At 38.7% G+C, this 25081-nt stretch overlaps 1 protein-coding gene across 2 annotated transcripts; it reads right to left on the minus strand.

Moving 5' to 3' along the window:
• Positions 1–2051: 2051 nt before the first annotated feature.
• Positions 2052–23479, minus strand: RGR (retinal G protein coupled receptor). Of its 2 annotated transcripts, XM_030569912.1 has the most exons (8): positions 23327–23479; positions 20887–20961; positions 19423–19579; positions 16032–16153; positions 6586–6739; positions 5381–5498; positions 3818–3931; positions 2052–2617 (listed from the first exon to the last, which is right to left on the minus strand). In XM_030569912.1, the coding sequence occupies exons 1-8, from the start codon at positions 23403–23405 to the stop codon at positions 2474–2476; spliced, it is 963 nt and encodes a 320-aa protein (XP_030425772.1). In that variant the 5' UTR covers positions 23406–23479; the 3' UTR covers positions 2052–2473. The 2 variants fall into 2 exon arrangements, with proteins under 2 accessions (XP_030425772.1, XP_030425773.1); XM_030569913.1 differs by lacking the exon at positions 20887–20961.
• Positions 23480–25081: the final 1602 nt, after the last annotated feature.

Genomic DNA, 25081 nt, shown 5'->3' on the forward strand with positions numbered 1-25081 from the left:
TTTGGCTTTTCCTTTCGAATATATAAATATTCAAATCTGCTGGGCAGTTTTGGATTTATAGTCTGCTTTCCTATTGTGACGTCTGGGCATGAGGTGAGAGCTTAGAGATAGAGCTTAGATCTGTGTAAAGTGAAATTTTCCTTAGCATGAGTAAAACTTTCCTATGTAAAATTTGTTCAGGTGTAACGGAAAATGTCCAGGTTTGAGGCTCCTAGACATAGTCTTGCTATATGGCTAGGCCCTGAGAATCTTGAAACACAATAACCTCTGATTTTTCTTGACTTGTGCCTTTTTAGTCAGCATTACAAAAATTATTGCTTTCCTCACTCACAAACACTAATAATAAGCAATCCCTTTATGACTGGTGTATGTCTCCTCAGCTGCAATGGCACATTGTTTTTTTAGTAGGCCAAACTGCCCACTGCCACACTGCCTTTGAAAAAAAGACAGCCTTTTCTTTTGCCCATTCCTAGAAATGAATCCACACTAAATTAACATTGACTTACCCAGTCTGTGGAATTTTGAGAAAGTTTATATCTAGATCCAGAACTGGATCAGAATTTAGAAGAATGAACAGAATCCTAAATCAGAACAACCATGTGCTTTGCAAAGGTTCAGGTTCACCTCTTAATTTAGGTCTGAATTTTAGGTCTTGGGCCCTTCTGTAATGTGAAAGGTTTGAATACCTTTATCTGCAGCACTTCCTCTCCTTTTTGTAAAATGGCCTCTGTATTTTCAGCTGCTAGCTTGGACCAAACTGGAAAGTGCTGAGATATCATGAAAGAGACTTGTGTTTTTCACACTCTTTCTGGCCTGATGTGAAGCATGAAATAAAGAAGTTTCATGAATGAACTTGTCCTTGGGAGATTTCAAATAAAATTTTGCAGACTCGTGCAGATAATTTGTACAAGCATTCAAAAGTTTGCATTTGTACCCAGTCCTGTATTTACCTAAACTAACTCCAAACCTTTTGAGATTCCACATTACCTCATGCTTTTTCAGATATGGTGTGTGACTCTTAGATTGTTAGCTGCTCAGAGCAGTGATAGCATTTTTCTAGAGGCTTATAGAGCGTTGGTCAACCTTGCACACAATAAATAACAATATTAAGGTTCACCCATCATAGTTTTCAAGAAATACTAAAAAAAGATACATAAAAACTAAATAGAGAGAGGTGCAGGCACTGCTGAAACTTGTAACCATGCAGGGAGGTAAAGAACACAAGATGAGTTCTGCCACTTGTTGAATGCCATCCTGCCCCTAAAAGATGATCACAATACAATGCACAATATTACTTTTCAAATTCACTAACAGCCAAATTATGAGGTCTTTACTGAGCCAAGTTCCTTTTGAAGCCAGTGTGAATTTGCCTGAGTGTGGGCTAATTAAATGCTGGGTAGACCTTAGAAATTGTCCCTAAGAAAATAAAATAAATGTTTTTTTCCAGGATGGAAATACATAAGAAAAAAATGTTTCCAAAGAACGAACTCTTGAGGAAAATATACAGCTTTGGCTAATGTTTTATTCTCTAGTAATGCACCGTTCTACCCCTCTGTATTCCACTACTCAACACTCTCTCCTCTCCAATAAATTATGTGTTGGAAATGGCAATTGTGACTAAGACTTTTCCTTCCTTAGATTAAAAAACTCTATTACTTTCAATGTTTGGAAACTAACCAGGAGCTCTCTCTAAGAATCAGTTGGATTTGGGTCTTTATACACATAATATCTCTTTCATTCTAATGTGTCATGAAACCCATTTTTGTAACTACATCATTCAGAGACACATCTTGTGATAACAAGCAACATCCAATTGCCGGTTCTCAGTTATAAAGGCACCATGAACAACATGATGAAATACAAAAGTCTTAAATACACACTACTGATTATTCACTTTAATATGAGCCAGTGTCTGCTCCCAGTTATGTGTCTGCTCTCAGTTATATAAGGATGGTAGATTCAGGCTCTAAATTTGCAAACTTCTGTTTTATGTGAAATTAAAAAATGCAGATGAATAAGTCATTGACACAAACATATGGTATAATTCTCGATATTGCTTTAATCTTTTGGTTACCCAGACATATCATGTGGATAAATAGAGCACAAATTAATACTGGTAGGCCTCACTGGATAACCTAATATCCACAGTTCATTTTCTAAACTTTGTTCTTAGTCCAGCAGGAAAAAAATGCTTCACAGCACAGTTTATTTGCAATGACATATAAAATGAGACTGACAACAACCAACACAGGTTTAAGCCATCTTGTTTGACAAGCAGCTCATGACAGATTGAAAGAGAAACTCAACAGTTATCCATATGACTTTCTTTCAGTATTTCATTGCTTTTAGACCAGGCAGAACCTTTCCAATGTGGAACCACCTTTAATTAAAGTTAGCGTACGTACATGGTTTCCTCTGCTGGTTTTGCTTTCAGTTATGTGTCTGCATTAATTTAGGTTAAAGCCATACTGTGTTACTTAGTTTTGTTATCAACCTCTGCTTTCTCAATCTTCTGTCCTGTGAGGAACTGCCATATTCCTCCTCTGTAGTTCTCATTCCCCAGGGCATAGACAAAGGCATCCACTGTTGGCACTGTCTTGGCAATAATGGCAGGTATCTGTTATAAGATATATACACACAGAGAACAATTTTAATTTCATGTAAAAAATGTAAGTTTCAGCAGAAATTGAAGTGATGCTACACAAGCCCATTAGATCCTCACTGCAATCTAGCCCTGAGAAATGCTTGGTTTGCCCCTTACCAAACGAGTTCCTGCTGGATTATTTTTTAAAAATGAATTTGCTGCTCGTGATGAGTTTTGAGTCAACTGAAGATAAGTCCTTTACCCACATGACAGGTACAAGACAGACTATGAAACATCTTCAAATTGCCCAGCCACTATTCCCTGACTAGGAGGGGACCACCTCCAAAGTCAGAAATCAGTTCAGTGTCTGTACTCTTGGAATTTTTCAGTTGAGACTGAAAACAAATGCACAATTTGTGGTAGTGAATTTTGTGATGTAGGCACCTATCCAGTGTGAAGTCAGCTGAGATCACAAACTCATTTTAGGTGGGATACTGAACTAATATATGGTAGTAACTTGTAGCTACCTGCAACTTTGGGTGGATTTTAACCAGTGAGCTATACATGAAAGGCTTCATATGTTATTATTGAATCCCTGAGCCGGTCAGTTCCCCAAGAGAAATTATTTTGATTTTGAAACAGAATGGTAAAATATTTCATGCACATATACTAAACTTCCATCCTTTTTATATGCCGTCTTAGCCTCCCCTTCTCGTTTCCTACAAATGTATAACAGAAAGAATCTAGAGAAAATGTTCATTTCCTCCAATTCCAGAACAATTTTTATTCAGAGAACAGTCCTCTGGGAAAAGTAAGCATTTTAAAAGTGGTTTTACTAATTAAAGATTCACTTAAGAAATAAATGCCCCACACTGGAAAACAATGGGGCCTAAACCAGCTCTTTAGAGTAATACCACTTGAACTTAGATGAAAAACTGACCAACCGAATAATACTGAGGCTACAGATCCAGATCCAAAATCAACTATTGAAGCAACAAGTGAAGCTTATTAAATTTTTTCAGTATCTTGTGGCAATCTCACTAATATAATTTTTAATTATTGTCATTACTATACTTAGCTGCTTTTCTTTAAAGATAGTAGATGAATAATAAACTATGTAGAAACCATTTACTTATTTATATTTCCTGTGTCAAGCAATTGATTAGTGAAATGATATGCTGTAGGAGTAAGTCAGAAAAAAGCAAGGACAGTGTGAGGGCTTTTTCAACGTACCATTCGGAGTTTTGGGGAGATGAAAGTCACATTTTCAACTGCAGCATAGAAGCATAAAAGGGAGTAGGGGCCCCAGCAAATGATCAGTGTCTTCACTGGCAAACTTGTATTAAACTGAAAAAACAAAACCACACATTCATCTATTACATAATAATATGCGGCATTAAACAGACAGGACAGATGCAGTAACCTAATATTCTTTGATCAAAATCAGTGAAGATTTTTAAATAGAAGGCACACGTGTTAGAGACTGTCCTCCTGCTCTCAGCTCTTCCATTGATGTTATTTGGATGAAATTGTGTGGAATTGGCTCCCAATGTTTTGGGCTCCCCCTGCTGGGACAGCAGTAGCTATTTGCCTGTGAATGCTATTCCTAGAGAGCTGAGATAGATCATGGGGTGACATAACAAGGTGAAATGTGAAGTGTCCCTTGAAAGCAGCAGGGATGCTAAATAAGCAGCTATGTTAATTTCATTTCTACAGAAAACAACAGGGTTTGGGGGCAACAGGAAGCTTGCAAAATGGACAAATCAGTGATGGGGTGTGATTTTGTAAGCATCCAAGAGAGTATTACAAATGGGATGAAGCAAATATAACAAATATTACAAAAAAATAAATGAAATCATTGATATCAAGCCAAAACATATAGTGTTGCCATTGTGTCTATATTTTGTAGACTTTTCTATAGTGCTCATGACCATAATATTTGAGTACTTCACTATTACACACTGAACTGTAGTTTTTAATGCCTATACATTTCCTGCATCATAACTAGGATTACATAATACCATACACTATTATACACCATCCTATAATAGGCAAAGACATAAGTTGTCAGACTCTTCCATAAACTCACTGAAAAAAAAATGTTGATCTTTGTTAAAAGTAATATATTGCTTGTGTACATACCCTCTATCCTGCACACTAGTCTGCTAGGACAAATCTTTGCCTCAAATTTTAACTCTGTTTCTTTTTTTAAAGGAGGCCATGAGAATGAATTTGATAACTGAGGGAACTCTTTGTGTGAATTGGCCAGTCAAGTCTAAAGCTCACTGACTGTACAGTATGTGCCTAAAAAAAACAAGTTACATAATCACCACATTACATCATCATAAACCTAGTGCTCCAGAACATTTCTGAAGAAACAATTCCTTTGTTTCCACTTCATAAAGATTTCTGATTTACCCTAGCCAAGTGTAAGCAAGTCACATTTATAAAACCAGCCTCCTCTCCTGCCCCCACTTAGAAACTGAGTCCTCCTCATAACCTTTCCTTTGCAGTGTTGTGGGTCTCAGAGAGCTTTGATGTGCTAAGTAAGTAAGAATGAACTTTCATGAGCAAAGCTACTCTGGATGATTATCTATATAAAATCAACAAAAACTCCCTCTATTCTGTTTTATCATGGACTTATTTTAGTGTATAATCTGGGAAGGAGGGGAGGTGAGGGGTTGTTTCAAAATCTTGGTCAGTGATACTGAGGCCAGGAGGGAGAGTGTGTTTTCAGGACTTTATACCTCACATAAGTGATCTTGTTTTGGGGGGAACTTGGGGAAGCTTTCTTACCTTGAACTGTCCACTTTTCTTGAATCTCTGCTCTATAGATTGGTAAGCTGTCAGCATGATGAAAATAGGGATCACAAAATTGAAAATGGCCATAGCAAAAAGGAATGTGATGAAATTTCTGGTGGGTAGAGGAAAAAGCCCCCATTAATCCTTTTCTGATGTGTTGTTTGTTGTTTATAAAATGCACTAATCAGAGTGTGCTCCAGCACACATGCAATATTTGAAATACTAATTAACAACCATTCTATATATTACCTTACTATCAATAAAAGACTGCATAGAAAAGAAAATTTAGACCTCTTGTAATCTTTTCTCAGGCAAAAACGTCTAAGTATTTATATGTTTGTAAAAATGCAAAGAAAGGACAGATGCTTTAGGTGCAGCAGACAGGCTTTGGAGCATGTGCCGAAGCACAATACAGTTGCACTCTGATAGACCAGGAGTGGAAGTGGATTCTGGTAAGAAAAGCTACTCAGGGAAAACACCCCCCCACCTATTTCCAGCTGTAGGGGCTGTTGGCTCAAGAGTTTCAGCTGATGTCAGCAAACAGATGGTATTACGTAAAGATAATAAGAATGATAATGTAATTAATTAATTAATATTGTGATAGCGCCTAGAGTCCCCAGTCAAAGATCAGGACTTGTGCTAGGTACTACTGTGAGTAAAACAAAAAAGTCCCAGTCAGAGTGTTCAGAATCAAAGATCATGACACAATGTATTAGGTGGATAAACAGGAGAGCATGAGGAATATTGTAACACTAGTGGTAGTACAGTCAGTATTTGGCATAGATCACATAGCAGCTGCCTAGGGTGTCGATTTTTGAGGGATGCCACTGACCCAGCTGCCCTCACACCTGTGAGCTGAATCAATGCAGCCTTGGATCCAGCTCTTTTAAAGGTGCCAGAAACTTTGTGACGGCAGCAGTGAGTGGGATTTGCCATACTAGTGGGTCTCTGGCCCAACTGCTTCCAGAAGAGGTTTACTGAGATACTTCACACAGATGTAACCATGGCTGGGGGTTGAGAGCAACCACACCAGCACATCTCCACCAAATTGCTCTGTCCCAGTAATATGGGGCATCTAGGGCAGCCAGATGTCTAGTGTCAGCTCTGAAAGATAAGCGTATGCTATAAAATTCACCTACTGCTGGTCTTGTCACTCATTTCACAGAAAGCTGAGGGAATAATCTAATAGGCCTTCTCACCTGTCTCCTTTGGTGTAGTCCAATGTGCAGCAAGTTCTTAGTGGCTCATAGTCATATTCACCCCACCCCAACAGTGGCATTGCAGACCAAAACGCAGAGAACACCCACACAAATATCACCATTGAGATAGTTGTGCTCCATTGTAGCTTACTTCCTGCAAAGTATAGAAAAAAGGAATCTTAAAGCATGAACAAGGACTTTTTTAATTTTCCCTTTTCAGGACAGAAATAAGAAATGTTTTTTCCCATTGAATGCAATAATCCAGCCTTCGCTCTCATTTCTATGAAATTACTGCACCTCCAGTGGTTGAAGTCCCTCAACCTTTGGCCTCCTGCCTAAGGGCTAAATCCAGTCCCTATGCCAAACTTAAGTAGCCAGGCTTGGCAAAAGGCAGATGCCAGTGGTGTTGCTGTAAGGAACCCCTCCAGGGCATAGAGTGGCATTGGAACTACTCTGGCTATTACAGTAGCCCTGCAGTAGCTTATTTCACTCCTCCCCCTTCACTTGACCCACACCTCCAAGACATGCTGTGCAATGACACACAAATGGGGTGCAGCACTCCCATAAAGGATGCTCAAGTTCTATCCCTCTGCTGTAGAGCGATGAGATTTTACCCTCAGAACAGCACTTGATGGGTCAGGTACTGTCTTCAAGCTGTGGAATGTCCCAAAAGCTGTGGCCAGAAGGAAAATTGCAAGGTGCAATTTGTTGTGCCTCTGTCCTGGCTCTTGCAAAAATTGTAGATCTTACAATCTCTACTTAGCCCCTTCATGGGTCATTTGCACATTGAGACATGAAAGGTCATAGTGGGTCAAGGATATGATCTGCTCCAGACGATCTATTCTTGCTTGCCATCAACCCGTCTTTGCCAAGATTACTTTTGTTCCTGGTGTCTTTGTGGGGTTGTGTAGAGCCAATGTTGTCTAGAATCTGGGTGCAAAATCAAAGAAACTCAGGATATGACCCAAGGTGAGTAGTAATTGCTTTCTGTCATATTTTATTGCCTGAAGCATAGGTGTGGGGACATCAGGCTGATTTCAGTGGAATTACACTGTCATAAAACTGGAATATCACAGTGATGCATCAGGACTTCAGGACCCAGGAAACTACTCTCCTTTTTGGCATGGTCTTATCAGATGTCTAGTATATCGCTGAGCAACTTTATACAAAACAGGAGGTACATGTGGTGCTGTAGTTGAAATGTTCTTTTTTTTTAAAAAAATGTTTCTCCACTAAAGAGCTTTTCATGTTTTTTGAAAACAAGTTTTAAGAATTTGGTCAGGCTAGATAACTGAAGGAAATAAAGAAGATCCCATACAAATAGAGGGGTCAGATGAAATGGGATTCCAAAAATGAGTGTTCACCACAAAGTGTTGTTCTGTTAAGAAACGTGACTCAATAAACAAGTAGCCCAAAAAGTTATTTATAGTGGGTCAAAGATTCTAGAGCAAATTTGCTCACTTTACAAATTATATTGTTTTCTAATTGCAGACATAACCTGAAGTCATGGGCTTTTTTTTTGGTTTGTGCATCATTGCCTATAACAAAGGTTTCGCCAGATAAATTATTCTGCCCTGAGAAAGTATAATTGTTCAGCCTGGACTAGAGATGAGTCATGGGAAAATTGATAGAGGTACTTGCCCTTCATAATTTTATAGTAAAAACTGATTAGTCATGCCTTTATCCCCAGTCCCATAAAAATAAGAGGAGTGGGTTAATAAATTAAATTAATGGTTGGTAAATTTAGATGACTATATGGGAAATATTTCTTCAGAGAAGGCAGACAGTCTATGGAATTTGCTGCAGTGCAAGTCACTGAGTCAAATACTGTGGCTGCATTTAAAAGGGCTGGATACTTTTCTTACCAAGATTACCATTTATAGTTATACTCATGCTGAGATAAGGATAATCAAATCTCATGCTACAGGGCATAAACTAATCTTCACTGAGACTGGGAAGCAATCTTCTTCTCCTCCCGAATGAGTAATGTACAGTTGGCCAGGAACATTATGGGATATTTGCCCCTTTGTTTGAAGAATCAGTAATTGGACACAGCCAGAGGCCTGTTTTTGGACATAGTATCTCATTTGGTATGGTTAACCTTGAGTTCCTATGTTTTTGTCACACATAGCATCCTGAGAGTGTAAACTGGAGATTGGGGACATTATTAAGAAAAAATATCACAGTAGCCTCCAGCAATGCCCCCCAAGCCCAACCGTTAGTGCTCTGAATCATTTCTGTAGCATACTGTAGTACTTTATTTCTGTCCCTTCTTCTTCTTTTTTTTTCTTTTAAAGACATGCATTAGGCAGGAAGCATGAAAACAGAGGTGAGCAAACTATGGTCCGCAGGCCCGCAAGCCGGCCCGTGAGCTCCCGCTGGGGAGCGGGGTCTGGGACTTGCCCCGCTCTGGGGCTCCTGGAGGATACTGCTGAAAACTTTGGCTCTGAAGTCTTTTTGCCTCAATTTCCTCATTTGCAAGACAGAATAACCATATTACCGTATGTTACAGCAGTATGTTTAATGTTTGTAGAGCACTTAGGGATACTTGGCACTGAATTGGAGCCAAGTGTGGTTCTGTTTTATTATTAAAATAAGCTGCACCAGTGAAGTCTCAGCTGACAGGTTAACAACTGAATTGACATAGAGTTACCTTCTTTTTGGAGGTGATCGCTTCAGAACAGAGATGCCACAATGGCAAGACAATGTAAACAAAGCTTGCACAGCCACTGCTTGTGCTGTACCTGTTCAGGACTCAGAGAATTTGGATAGATCTGAAGAATATGATTGGCATCTTACTAGAGCATTAAATTCACTTCAGTGATGGTGTTAATTAAAGAAAACAAATTCAATATCAGTCAAGTATCAGAGGGGTAGCCATGTTAGTCTGGATCTGTAAAAGCAGCAAAGAGTCCTGTGTCACCTTATAGACTAACAGACGTATTGGAGCATGAGCTTTTGTGGGTGAATGCATGCATCCAAAGAAGTGGGTATTCACCCATGAAAGCTCATGCTCCAATACATCTGTTAGTCTATAAGGTGCCACAGGACTCTTTGCTGCAATATCAGTCAAGTTCCCTGGATCTGGTAATGCATTGAGAAAATGAATAAAACTAATTTCAGTGAAAGAATAGACAAAACCACACACTCATATCACACTGAAACAATATTATTTCAAGTTTTGCAGATCATATGACCGTGTTGGTACAAAACAATAACTGTTCAATACCGTGTAGATCAGATTATGGCTTTATGGTCTCTTACAATTGCCCAAAGTAGGAATAAAGGCCCTGATTGTGGAAAACAATCACATACCTAAAGGTCATGATGTGCTCAAGTGTTGTGTGAATAGAGATGCTTTCCTGAATCAGGGCCAAAATGCTACCGCATCAAAAGGGTAAGTGGTAGTGCTTGCACAAAGTGCAAGACAGTAGAGATTCAGACCTACTAAAGGTAATCAAATCTTGTGCTCTGGCCTTAACTCCTTTGAGGCTCAGAAAGGATATTCTCCCTGTGATGCACAGTAGGACATTGGTATGGGCAGTATGGGGAATTTTTACCATTTGTTTTAGGAATGCTCTGTTAAAGAGGGTTGTCTATATATGTTACACAGAAAACTGTGTTAACAGGACATGAAAGTTGAAAAGTGAAGCACTGAAAAGTTAGGAATGCCAGATTTAAGGGGCAATCTTAATTCACGCCCTTGTGCATTAGGATAGTCTTTAATTTAATTACAAGAATTATGGAATTCTTGGAAATTTTAATAACTAAATTATAAGGAATACCTACTGAGCAGCTGGGAACTGAATTTTTTTCAAACTATTGTAACTTGCTCAAATTTGGATGGATTCTAACAGAAACCACAAAAGGTACATCCCTGGCTCAAAGACCACCTGTCTGCCAAATTTTGAGTCCCTGCTCCAAAGTATGAAAGAGCTACAGCTTCTCAAAGGTCACCAGAATATTTTAACAAAAGAACTGTTGAAATGGCTGAACTGTTGTGACTGATATTTTCCAAAACAGTTCAGCTTGAGGCAGATACTGCACATGAAAAATTTCAACCAAAATGATTAAAGACTGGCAAAGTTATAAGCAACTGAAAATGGGGTCTTTATAATGGGAAATATCAGGCAACCTTAATAATATGTGGTGCCTATAGTTAGGGTGCCAGTAGATGGTGCTCAAAAATTATAGTAATGTTACTGGGTTTTGTAGGAACAATAGGACTTCTTGTTGTGCACTGCAAAATGGCTTCTTTACAAGAAGCTGTTAACCAGGTGTCCTAGGTAAAAGGTTTTTCATCCTTTGATTCTTGTTATAACTATTGAGGGGCCCAAGTCACTTTGATAAATGATTGTGAGTAATCTTTCACTGCCTGTTGCAATGCAAATGAATGGGGATTTATGTGGAAACTAGAGCTTTTTCAGGGCCTCATAGAAAAACTACGAAATAGCTGCAAGTCTAGACAAAAGGAGAATGACAGAGCAGCTACACTGAAGGACTGCTTTGGAATTGTTCAGCACTTGCAGCTAACAGATGAAGACACAATAACTATCAAATCACTGAATATTGATGTAAAAAACTCATATTTGCCTCTTTTTCCTCTGATTGTTGAAGAGCAATGTAAAATTTGCTCCAATTTTATCCTTTTTTCAAAATCCCTTCTGATTTTGTCCCTTTTTCCTCTCTAACAAATATTGATAGAAAATCTTTGCAGATTTTGCCTTTTTGCTCTCTAATTCTCAAGTCCTGATATAAAATTCTCTCAGGGTTTGTTTTCCCTCCTTCCTTTTTAGACTGCAATCACATACAGTTTTGAAGAGGAAAACAGTTGGCCTCAATCACTGATTTGGTGTGCTCCTCCCCACAGCACTGATCAACTTTCCTATAATATCTGAGAATTAAAGTGTTTTTTTTCCTTTTCAGTCATTTGACATATTTGATAATTAGAGTAACTCGTCTCATATTTAATATTCATTAGTGATTCAAGCTCCAGATGGAGCTACCCATTCAGATGTCCACCTGAACTCCATTTCTCACTTGCAAACTTTTTCTTCATCCCCAGGCAGTACCCATTCCCACTAGCAACAGAATCTTCTGGAACCTCCTCATTCCAACCTTCCCTCTCATCTCATGCTACAACTCCATCACACAGGGCTTTCTTTTTGAATGGCAAGAGAGTGGGAAATAACTTTCTCCATCACTGCTGAATTTTGATATAGAAATCTCATATTTTGCCCCATTTCTTTCTAATTATTGAATATTGATGGGATGTCCCCTCATAATTTGCCCCTTTTTAATTTAGTTTTCAAATATATAGATAAAATTTCCTCAGGTTTTATCCTTCTTTTGCTAATTTTCAGATATCTATATAAATTTCCTTTGTTTCTCTTCTTTGTGCCTAATTTTAAAAAGTGATATCAAGTCCCCTCATATTTTGCCCCTGTTTTCTCTAATTCTTGAATACTGATATACAACCCCACTCAGATTTTGCATTCCCTCATTCTCCCCTTTTCTTAAACAGCAGTCACTTCTGGTTTTGGAGGGAAAACAACTGGCCTGAGTCAATACCCCACAATGGGGCTGAAGTTATTAAACACCCCAGACCCTCCCCAGTGGTCAGCTTTCTCCTCATGAATGAGAATTACGTTTTTCCTCTTTCAGTCAATAAAAACTGACATGTTTGCAGAGTTTCCCCATAGTTAAATTAATCAAGGATAGAATCTTTCACCTCTCCCTGAGTTGGTAATGTACCCAAATGAAACTGCCCACTTCTAGATGCCTAGTTGAACCCCAGTTCCTCCCACTGCTGCCCGCTCCCAACTGTCACAGAATCTTCTTGAACTTACTGGTTCCAGTCTCTCTTCACTTTTCCTATTAAAGGCATCATCATCAAGCAGGGGCATCTGCTGCCTGTTTGAAAGGCATGCAGACAGGGAATAACTTTCTCTGTAATCAAAATCAAATTATTTGAAATCCCTTCCGGTTTTACCCATTTTCTCCCTAACTATCAAGATAAAATTCCCTTAGGTTTGCTTTTTTTTTTTTTTTTTTTTTTTAAATTCCTTAAACTGCAGTAATTTCTCTTGGGGTTTGAGTTGTTACTTTGCGGGGATAGAGGAAGGTGTTAAATCCCTCAAATGTCAACATTCCCCTTACCTATGACAATCAAACTGTTTCCTCATTAAGTCATTAAAAATCAACAGTTCCTAATTAAAGTTCCTTGATTTATACATAAAAGCTTAGAGCCTTCCTCACATATTGGGGAAAATGGTGATTCTACACTTCCAGTGTGACAGTTGCCTGGATCCTAATTGATCATTTTGCTCCAGAGGAGGCAGGATGAAGGGGAGTTTGGGGTTCAACTCCAAGGGTAACCCTGTTACTCCTACATCAGTTGAAAAGCCCAACTGCATATAACAATCAGATTAGTTCAGTTCTATTATCCTTTTCACTCTAAACTTTAGCATCCCAAAATCAGATGATAAATGGTATAGAATGAAACCCAGTCCCTTAATATCAAGTTTAGTGTTTCCATGACAATGACTATGACAAAGCATGCTGAGAGATGTGATTGAATCTGAATAGCCTGTAGCTCAGGCCATGTACTTTCTGGTGAGTCAAAGATGAAACTGACCACTAACTAGCCTCTAATACACCTTTGTTTATAGGCTAAAAGTAACTTTGCACCCAGGGCCAGCTCCAGCGTTTTTGCGGCCCCAAGCAGCAAAAAAAAAACCACGACGCTATCGGAACTTCATTCTTCGGCGGCAGGTCCTTCCTTCCAAGTGGGACCTAGGGACCCGCTGCTGAATTGCCGTTGAAGACCCAGATGTGCTGCCCTTTCTGTTGGCTGCCTCAAGTACCTGCTTGCTGCGCTGGTGCCTGTAGCTGGCCCTGTTTGCACCCTTAGTACAGGCATGCAATGCATATGGATATCAATGGGAGTTGAAACAACAGGAGTACTTGCGGCACCTTAGAGACTAACAAATTTGTTTGATGCATCCGATGAAGTGGGCTGTAGCCCATGAAAGCTTATGCTTATGCTCAACTAAATTTGTTAGTCTCTAAGGTGCCGCAAGTACTCCTGATACAAACTAACAGGGCTGCTACTCTGAAACCTGTCATTATGAATGAGAGTTGAATGTATGGATTGACGGCAGGATGTGATCTGGAGTTTTGATGTATCAGATTTATAGAGATCAGGAACTGTGAACTACTTTTCCTCACAATCAGCATGTGAAATAGTCTTGGAACAGTGGCTTTTAAAACTACTCTGTTCTTCTTTTCCTTTTTATTTGAAATCTTCAGTAAGAGCACTGCTGTTTGGTTATCAGTAAGTAACAATTCAAGCAAAATAAAGGAATTTATTTGTGCCCTAAGGATCCATCTGCCTTAGCTTTTAAGATAATAGTGCAATGAATGAGTGGGGGAAAAAAGCTTGTGCAACACACTCCACAAAAGAATTAGCCAATACTGCAGAGTGTAAAATGTCTTTCCAAAGCTATACTTATTTTCAGTCCAACTCTCTTATCAGGTAGGGATGCTGCTGTTCTGCTTCCAAACATATTTCAGTGTCCAAAGGATATTAGGATGCATGCTGCTTATGGCCTGCGCTATCCCAGGGCCTTTGTTTAGGTCTGAAAGGAAAACTTTTCATAGCCAGAGCTGAATTCTTGACAAAAGCTTCAGAACAAAATGATAGCAAACCCTTTAGCAGCTAATGTAGTGGAGTTGTCATAACAAATAGCTCATTGCAAGCTCCACATTTAGTTTTAATATTTGCTGTTTCAGTCACAGAAATGCTGGATCTCAAAGACTTCGTGAATACTAAGATAGCATCTGTCATTGGGAGTGGGGAGTAGAGAGTTAGTGATTTCCCAGTTAACTAGCAGTTCACTTTTTGAAGACATTTCTTTACTAAAGGATCTCTGAAAATAGACGTGCTCAGATAATACTGTGCTATGCTTTAGCAGAACAAATAAAGGGCTTGATTCACCCAGCAACATAACTAGGGATGCAAGGACCCTGATCACAAAATATCTTTGCAAGGGGCGTTGTGGCCAGAAGGTGCCAGTCACCTCTAGTCTATGGGGGGACTCATAGCAAGTTTTTGCAATCCCAAAATGGAAAGTGCTGACTGAGTACTGTATGTGGTGTTGCGGGAGAAGCATTGATTCAGCATATCCTATGGGCAGGTTTGGCTTCCCTAGCTGCAGACATTCTACAGAGCAACCTCCTGCATGCTTAAGGGGTACAGGTCAGTGTTAGAGTTAGGTGGCTAGCCAAATAGTTCAGATTATGGAATTTCCACAGGAATTTCCATTTGCAATGTCTTGCTAGCCAAAATAACTTTGAAGTCTGGGAAATGAAGATTCATATTTTCATGGGTTTTTCCTCTAACTTTTTTATTTTTAAAAGAAAACAGAGCTTCACCTCCTCTTGAGTGCCACTCAGTGCATATTATGAAGGTGGCTTTATCTTTGCACCCCTCTCCATTCAATAAAAGGGCTGTCTGGAGGGCAGTTTGGCTCCCAGCACAAATTACATCAACCTCTGGGTAGCTCTGTCACCTCTGAGACCATATTGGACAAGTCTGTACACATTAAAACCGAAATCTTATGCATGCATGCACAAATTTAATGGCATCCTGGGAGATGGTGTAATACAATGGAAATTTCCACTCAATTTACATATGCACATGAGCGCAGTGCCCATAGAACATTGGTAGATAGTTTTACAATTAAAGCTAGGTCACATCCCGTTATCTTAGCCAATTCAGAACCAGTTTTTACAAGACCACAAAAAGATATTTCTGTGCTCAGAAGTATTTAGACCCATTGATATCTCTGCCAAATATTAAGTTTCCATCATTTCCAACTAAGGTGCTAGAACTAATATAAAAAAAGTTAAAACATTTTTTTTTAGCAAGAAAACAGCATTTCCTCCACGCTATCAATTCTTGAAAATGATCCAAAAATTTTTGTTGAAACTCTTGGGAAAACTTTGCTCCCTGACTGAGAGCAAATGTATTACATGTCAGTAAAAAAAGGGAAACTTGAGAAAGCTGCAAGAAAAGAATTCTTTAGAACATAAATGCTTGGGCCATCTTAATATAGGTGTCAAATTCTGCATATAATACATTCTACCTATTTTTGATATGGGCCCCAATCCTGCAACTGTATATGTGCAGAGCCTAATTGCAATCAATGGGGCACCCCCCAGGCATGAAAGGCTGCTTGTGCAGATCAGATTGATATTTTATTTATGCCACATCTTAGACACATTTTAAAATAATTTTTAAATTGTTTTAAACATTTATTGGTGTATATTTATATTTTTGTAATGTTTTCATACTATTTCAGTTAGAGACTTTTGCATCTAAACAAGTCCTATTTTAAAATGAAAAATCAAAACACTGGCACTATGTAAACTTTAGAACTTACTGGTACAGTAATGGTGATATCGGTCCCAGGCAACTGCAGCAGAGGAGCTAATGCTTGCCAGTGCTGTCACAAAGCCCTGAAATCCATGAATCTGACAACCATCAGAGCCATAGGGCCAGTACCTGCAAACAAATAAGGAAACCATTCAAAATGTAATAGAAATAGGTAAAGACGTCTTTAGTGATTGAAATAATTCAGAACAAAATATGATATATAATTGTTTTCCTGTTTTGAAACGTGTGAATGCTATTACAGTGTGGTCATGATTAAACAGTCTATATTTGCCAGTAGTTACCACACAGTTGTGTCTGATATAATACATTTTGTCTTTGTATTGAAAATGGAAACCACCTGTTGTTGGTATATTTGGTGAATGCTGACTTCGTAAGCAAACAATCTACATACCATTCAATTATACAACTTTAAAAAATATATGCACTGAGTGTGGCTAACTTGTCAATATATTATTTTAAGCCCATTTAGTAAAGTTCATACAAAAAGAAATGGAAACCAGTTATAAAAGCTTTGTCATGAAGTGAAAGGAAATGCAGTAGAACCTCATTAAATGGTAATTTACTAATTTGTACACAAAGCATAATGGTCCACCTCTCAAAGATTTTTTAGGGCTACATTTTAATCTCAGTGTTCACCAATCCTGTGTTTTAGTGGGTGTAAAACTGTAGGCAGAGTTGAAGTTACCTGGTGATGGCCCTTTCTATGTACTTTTATGACCCCTAACACCATAGTATGAGACTGTGTACTAAATATGTTTCTAAATCCATGTTTGAGTACTCAAATCGGAGTGGCCTGACGTGAGAGATTAAAGAACTCAGGTCCCATTTAAATTAATGGGAACTGTAAATGCTCAGTAGCTTTGCAAAGAGGCTCCTTCTATTTAGGTACATAAATATGGATTTAAGAGCCTGACTTTAGGTACCCCAGCTGGAAAATGTGGGCAAATCAAGCACTCAACTGGCCATTCAAGTGACAGTAACTGAAGGCACAAAATTGTGTCTGCAATTATTTGTGCTCACAATTTATGGATGCAAAAAGGATTGTCTGCTTTTGCAACTATAGTTTTTAATATAGGAGTTTTAATATTGGGGATGTAAACCTTGTACCAGTTAGGAAAGGGTTAAGCAGCTGTGCTGGGCCCAGGCAGCTTCCTCCCACCACACTTGCAAAGCAGTTCTAAAGGGGAGCAGGCCAGCTCAGTAACACAGCAGACTCTGGAGATGAACTGACCTACATTCTGAGCTCCTGGGAAGGAGCTCCACAGGAACTTCTGTGCCCTGAGGCCTGACTGTAGCGTGGCCAAATGCAAAGGGAAGAGGCTTAATATTTATAGAAGATCTGAAAATATCTTTGATTTCCACTTATTTGATGTCTTTACCCTTTGGAAAAGAGGGAATGGGTAGGAAGTAATCCAGGGAGGCAGCAGTATGGCACTTTGGTAGTGCAGGACATAGCTGTCTACACTGGGCCCTGGATTGGAATCTGGTGGGGAGGGCGTACCTGGGTTCTCCTACCAACCCCTAAGGGGTGTCAAAGGGAGAAGTGGACCCAGTATGGGGAGTCTTGGGTAGAGAAGGGCCTGAAGGACAAGACCCCAAGATCTCAACCTGGGGAAGACCAGAGACAATCACCTAACCCAGAAGGCTACCCTGTTGTTGGGGTCATTGTATACCCTGAAAGGGATGGATGTGAAACATGTGACCTGGCCAGAGGACATGAGTCACAGAAGGGCCAGATCACAGCAGGACCAGAGAGGCTGTCAAAAGGGGTGCCAGGAGGGAAGAGGACCTGTTGTACCCTGCCTGACCACTGGTGAGTGGACCCCTTCAGAGTCTTATTTATATAACAATAGTGCCTGGGAGCTCCAGTAATGGACCAGGACCCCACTGTGCTAGATGCTATAGAATCACGGAACAAAAAAGATGGTCTCAAAGATCTTACAATCTAACCATCAGTTCCATTACTTTTATAAGTATTGTATTACTGTGTTATGAAGTAAAATTAAAATGAAACTGAAGTTTTTTAAAGAAATGAACCATGTACATTTTTTGATACTGTCTTTTATTTTTAGGCTCCAGTTCCAATTCTATTGATTTCAATGGGATTCAAGTACATACTTAAAATTAAATATGTGCTTAAGTACTTCTTGCAATAGGGATGGACTTAAAAACATATTTAAGAGCTTTCCTGAACTGTGGACCTTATTGTGCCTATCCATTTACTTGGTTAGTTTGCAAAATTCAGTTACTCCCATTAATAGAGAGGGGTAAATTATAACTAGGGATCCTGTTTTCTGTGATTAAACCCCCAAATTTTCAGATTAACCCCACCCCCATAAAAACCTACACTTTTCTGTGATTAAAATGAAATGCTGAACCTCAGTTTCCTTAGCCACAATATATGTAGGTATCAGTTGCACACAATGTTTTGCTGATATATGGTAGAACCCCATTTATCTGAGCTGACATTATCCAGCTCTCTATATTAACTGAACCTGGGGCTGGGGCTGACAGAGGCCCAGGCAGCTGGTGTTTCAGATAATGCGGAGAGCTGGATAATGGAAGCTCGGATAAACAGGGTTCTACTGTATATATTTTTATTTTTTCACAAAATGTATAAACTAACGATTCTCTGTAAAAACTCAAATTCTGTGTTTTTCCATGGCAAACCGATTTCTAGGATCCTTTATTATAACATATTTATTTGAAGAATTTAGCTCTTTTCTATTTGAGTTGTTTATTCATGCTTTTAAAATATCCTCATGAAATTATTTAATAGATGTTTTATGTGAACATATTTGAGAATCTGGATTGCCTGTGAGTTAGTTGCTGTGACTATTCATTTGGTGTGTATTTGATCATCTATAGTTGCATGGTATTCTGTTCCCTGATTGAATTACTGACACTTATGTAAAAGAGAAAGGCTTAACAGGTCATAACTGGTTTGAACCTCCATGTAAACAGATTTTTTTTTAACCAACTTTTTTGGAACAAAAATGCCCTCGTGCAAGTGTTTAGGGAAACCTCATAGACAGGGTCACAAATAACTTTGGAGCAAATTCAGTTATCGGTGATCTGATTGTCAGTGCTAAAAGCAACTCTTTAATTTGCCCAGTGAAAGCACTAAGGCCCAGATCCGCAAAGGTACTGAGCCTCCTAACTTCAGTGAATGTTAGGATCCTAAATAACTTTGTGAATCTTGTCCTAAGTACTGAATCTAATTTCATAGTTTTTAAGATAGACAAAGATGGTTAGATGGTGCAGTAGAAATGGGTTAATTAAATTAAGCTATTTAGAATTATTTGTTTTTGATGTAGTCCTCATGAGTTAAAAAAAAAAAGAAAATAACATGAGAAGAAAGTGTAAGATATAGATACCTCAGGAAGCTGGAAAAAGCAGCAATGAATGCATTGATGCAGATCCCACAATCAGCCAACGCAAGATTGAGAACCAGGAAGTTACTGGGAGTTCGGAGTTCTTTGATTTTGCGAAAAGAAATGATTGTCAAGCCATTCAGACAGAACCCAAGCAGAGCTGAAAAACATCATCATTTTGGCTAGAATCAACTGAAATGGGAAACACAATGAACACCACTGTTTTCTGTAATGAGACAGAAATAATTGCTATGAAAACATATACACAATAAACAACCAGTGACCCATAAATATCGTATTGGTCAAAACAAATAAGCAACAAAAGGATTTTCAAGGGGAAAAGACATGGAGCCGTGTCTGAAGCCATGTCTCCAGCTGCACAATGGTGTCACGGGTGTGACTGCTCATATGAAGCACAAACTATTTTCATACATATTTCTGTATTTCACTCTTCCCTCTCTAGGCAGAACTTTTTTACCAAGTTCCATATAGCGATCCATGAGCCAGAACACCGGAGGTCAAAGGGACAGTTTTAGGGAGACCAGCCCTCGACATACATCTTTGGGCTTATCTACAGTGACTGCCATACTTCTCTGGGCTTGTCTTTACTAAAAAATAGGTCATGTTTAACATCAGTTTTTCTCCCATAACAACTATAACATGCCTTGTATCTAAACACAAAAGTTCCTTAACTGTGTCTGTCACCCTGACTATGTTGGACTTCTCCCAAAGATTAACCTTGACAGAGCCTGAATTGTCAACTCAAGCTTGTTGTTGCCCATCCTCAATGGATTATATATGGCAAGTAATAATCTAATTATAAAAAAAATCACTGGTGGATGTCAAAACCAAGTTATTCTGTTTCCTAAGAGAGTGGCTTCTGGACAAACAAGACAGAGCACTTAATCAGGTTATCTTTGAAATCAGTTCCCCACAAACTTTAAAATCAGACACTGGCTGCAGTTTACTGCCCTCTCCAATTAGCCTGAATTTTTTCAACAATGATATGATTGTTTCCTCATCTGGCACCACTCATATTAAAATTTCAAATGCCTGATGCCACCAAATCTAACTCATATAATACATGGCATATCTTTATTTTTTTCTAAAGAGAAATGGAACAACACTTAAAAAAATCTGTATGGAATAACACTTAAAAATCCTTATCACCTGATTCCTTAAAATAGTAAACTTACTTGCAGCAACTGTCTCGATAGTGCCATTATACAGACTAGACAGATCTGCATTGTAAGCAATCCTTGTCCTAATTTAATTGTCCTAATCAATGGTGGGATAATCTTACTAACAGTAACCATGAAATCTGTATTCAATTGCAAAAATAGATACCAGAACTATTTCAAAAAGGAAATATACCCAATGCTCTTTTTTTGCTTGATCTGTAGCAATAGCCAGGGGGAGAGGATTTGATTTCTCCTGCATCCCTCAGTTTTCCCCTCAGCAGCTTACCTTCCACTGGTAGGGCAGTGCCAATTCCAACCATCTCTAATTCAGTGAAGCCTTTGGGGAAGGGGTTTGAAGTAACTATATTTGCAATAATAAAACTAATTAGCCCAAGCTTTACATCTTGCTAGCAACACTCGTCAGCCTTTTTCATGGATTCCCTGTAGCAGAAGCTCAAAGCAGCTTTCTTCTTAAAGGGCTAGTTCTTGTGCGGACTCACATTATGTTAAAAAAAAAAAAGCTTTGTGTTTTCAATTCAAACACTGCAATCCTGTCCAATTAGTGATGTGACCGAAAACAGACATGTTCTCCACCCTGTCTGCTAACTGAATTGGCAAACCATAAGGAGGAAAAGAAAGTCTTTATGAAGATATTAACCCTTACTTATTTAAAATTATTTAGTTTTATAATTGATTCTACACATTTAACTTTTGTCCAGGAAGACAATAACTATAAAGTAGTACTCCAATGTACTTTAGTGACCTGAAAAACAACCAAGAACGCTGTCTAAAACAGTGTATAAAAATATTGAGCTGTCACAACTTCATAGAATCATAGGACTGGAAGGAACCGCAAGAGGTCATCTAGTCCAGTCTCCTGCACTCATGGCAGGACTAAGTATTATCTCGACCATCCCTGACCGGTGTTTGTCTAACCTGGTGTTAAAAATAGCCAATGATGGAGATTCCATATCTTCCCTGGGCACAATACTCCAGTTGAGGCCTAATTAGCGCGGAGCAGAGTGGAAGAATTACTTCTCGTGTCTTGCTTACAATACTCCTGCTAATACATCCCAGACAATGTTTGCTTTTTTTTTCTTTTGCAAAAGTGTTACACTGTTGATTTGTATTTAGCATGTGATCCATTATAACCCCCAGATCCCTTTCTGCAGTCTTCCCTTTTCAGTTGTGTTTACTGAAATAAATTTAATCAAATTAGGTCATAATTTTTTAAAACCCTAGCATGTATGAAGGTCTGTTTTATGAAATTCATATTTTATTTGGGGTTCAGTCACCAAATGCTTGTCTCTGTGGATTGCATGGAGTAAACACATATACTCTCTTTAGGGAAGTGTGTTTTATCACAGATATACTCAGCTCCAAACCCTTTCTATACCCCCAGTTGCAAGCGTTGTGGTTTTCCAGTTGTGAAGAATTCATTCATGCAGTGGCCCACAAAACCTAAGATCAGCCTTAGCATGGGCTTCTGGCTAATGGTGGCCCTAAACCCTCTGTCTCTTCAGTCAATGTTGCAGAGATGGACTCTTAAACCCTCAGCCCTTTTTCTTCTAGCAGCGGAAGCTCACTTCACTCCCTGTGCTCCAAAGATAGGCTCCTAAAGCATGAAACTCTTCTGGCCAGCTTGTGTGAGTGGATATATTTCAGATTCAAAGTCAGGGAGGCCTGGCAGGTGCGACTGTTCTCTCTTTTCTGGCACTGGGCCCTCTCAGTCCAGAGAATTGCATCTGGAATGTTGGGGTTTTTTTTCCTCTTCCCATATTCCTGAGGGTGAGCTATAGAAGAAAGGCTTTTTCCTTCTTGATGGCACTTATGGAGGGTCTCCCTGAATGCTGCCAGGACCTCAGACTCAGTGCATGGTTCTAGGAGGGAGAGGAGAGTGGGATCCAAAAGTGAGAAGCCTGCACAGCTGCATACTTGGCATGGGTTCGAGCTGGCCCTGAACAAGGTCCAGAAGTCAGCATTTGGGGATGGCTACATGAATAGACTTTGATAGATCCCCAAATACATATAAATTAACAATTTAATTATGGTCAGAAGAAGATGTGCATGTTCTCACAAGAGCAGCCTATGGACCAACAGACCATCTTGGCTAAGTCGAGTCTGTTCTACCTGGATCCCAATTCTTAATAGTGTTCAAGCCTCTGAGTCTCATGCAGCTATATTTCTGTTCCCTAGATTTACCAAAAAGCTATTAATTAAAACTACACCAAATTAGTCTGACTGTATTGAAAGTTATAAGACTAAATTTTGATTTCTCTGATTATAAAATGTCCACCACATCAGACAAAATATGAATGCTAAATATTAGCTTGGTATCCTGAATCAATTCAGCATCCCTTCTCTAAGGAAAACATAACAACACTTAAAAAATCAATAACAAAAATTGAATCCCCTTTGCCCACAGTCAATTTCTTTCTAAAAAAGGCAAAATACAAGCGCTGGCTCTCTCAATAATGTAGTTACATAAACAAAAGAGTTCTACATTGCAAGCAACCTCCACCCCACCCATCATCTTATTTTAATTATCAAAACTACTGATAATGTAGCCATAGAAACAACAGCAACACTGAAGTCTATGTTGCTGTATTGCAAATGCTTCTCTTTGCTCAAATTTTGAATTGCATTTCACAAACTCCATTTTTGCTAGATTTTCAAGAATAACAATGGAGAAAGGATCTGATTTCTTAACATTCCCTCCAGCTTACCTTCTACCAGCAGGGCAGTGCCAATGCCAAACACCTCTAATTCAGTGAAGCCTTCAGGCAAAGGATATGAAGTGACCATACTTGCAATAATAGTGCCACCTAGTTTGGGCTCTGTACCCCACCACCTAACAGTTTATCAGCCTCTTCCCTGATTCCCCTTTTCCAGTAGCCCAAGGCAGCTTCCTTCTTAAAGAGCCAGTTCACGTGCAGACACATGCAAGTTATTATGTAAAAGCTTTGGGATTTTAGTTCAACACTGCAATCTCTACAAGAATGCCATTAATGATGTGCATAAAGCACCTCCGCTCCGCAAATCGTATTTGCAGACCATAGCAAAAGGAAAGCCTTCATTGCATTTACAACAAGGTCTTTGTAGAGACAGGATTAAGTACACTGTCTAGTTAATTCTGCAACACTGAAAAAGAATTAAAGAGTCTGGAATGAAAAAAAACCCAACATGTAATATATAATTGAGAAGTGAATTGAAAAACAAAGGAACAGTTGTTGAATTTCTAATTAGGGAAAAAAGAGCCTACAGGGAATTTTTGGGATGTATTATTAAGAAATATGAAGTATGTATTTTTTTTGACAGAAATGGCTCTGAATCTAATCCTCCCCCATCCTCTGCCCCCTTGTAACATGTTTTTAAATTCTATAGGATTAAATTAAGATATTTTTTCCAGCATAGATGTGTATCTCATTGACACAGTCCAACCTGAGGACACGCACATGCTATAAAGGCAATTAATCCTTATAAACTAGGGATCCAGTCCTGCAAACACTGACACATATGAGTGGTAATGGGTCTGCTCACATGTTTAACTTTATGCATGTATGTAAGTGTTTACTAGAGTAGAGTCTTGGTATGATAAACTGAGCTTTGTGGAATTTGTAAAGAGATTACCTTCCACCCAATCCCCTTCTCCCCGCTCCCTGGTAAAAATAAACTATTCCACAGAGTCATTCCAATAAATGCAATTATAGGGACTGTGCTGGTGTCACCAGTTCTATCCTTTTTATTTCCTACCTGGTACAGTTGCTTTGGAATGTTGTGACATATCAAATTGCAGTCAGCCACTTTGATTATTCAAGTGACACAAATAATAAACATTTTGAGACACATCTAACATGCCAATATTTGCCTTTAGTTCATGACATTTTTAGTGCTTCACAAACACATATGGAGGTCACCATTAAAAAGTCAGTGATTTTACCATGTTATATGAGACACTGTCATTTCGTTTTATATTTAGGCTAAGAAATAACCAATACTTGTTGAGGAATGTTGATCTTTTAAAATAGAGATCACTTCAGATGTCTTTGCATTTCTCTGTTCCCCCTTTTTCTTATGTCACTTGGTTCTTTCTCTTCTCCTTTTCTTTTCCTTTTCTTCTGCCCTGAGTAAACCCAGCTATTCTAGTGACCTTCTATCTGTCTTAGATATTTACATAGCCTCCATTACCATAATATCTTGACACCTAACAATCTTTATAACATTCCCTTGTTATAGGGAAGTACTATAACCCTCATGATACAGATGGGTATCTGAGGCAAAGAGACACTAAGGGTGAATTGCTTTACTTTCATTTAATGTAATTATATCCCACAACTAAGAATCATGAATTCTCAGTGATCTTGTAACATTCATCATTTAAAAATACTTCACGAGTTTACCAATCTGTGTAGACTGTTGTTAGGAACAGAGACAAAACAGATTAGAGATGCTTCTTTTGCCAGATTTCCTTGTGGTCTTCA

Source organism: Gopherus evgoodei, chromosome 7, assembly GCF_007399415.2.
Source record: "Gopherus evgoodei ecotype Sinaloan lineage chromosome 7, rGopEvg1_v1.p, whole genome shotgun sequence".
Classification (NCBI taxonomy): Eukaryota; Metazoa; Chordata; order Testudines; family Testudinidae; genus Gopherus; species Gopherus evgoodei.

Excerpts from the sequence above, each read along its gene's own strand:
- RGR (XM_030569912.1), bottom strand. The coding sequence starts at position 23,405 with ATGGTCACTTCATATCCTTTGCCTGAAGGCTTCACTGAATTAGAGGTG. Across the intron at positions 20,962-23,326 it reads CACTGCCCTGCTGGTAGAAG|TTACTTCAAACCCCTTCCCC; the intron begins GTAAGCTGGAGG and ends TTGCAAATATAG. Across the intron at positions 5,499-6,585 it reads GACTACACCAAAGGAGACAG|AAATTTCATCACATTCCTTT; the intron begins GTGAGAAGGCCT and ends TCTACCCACCAG.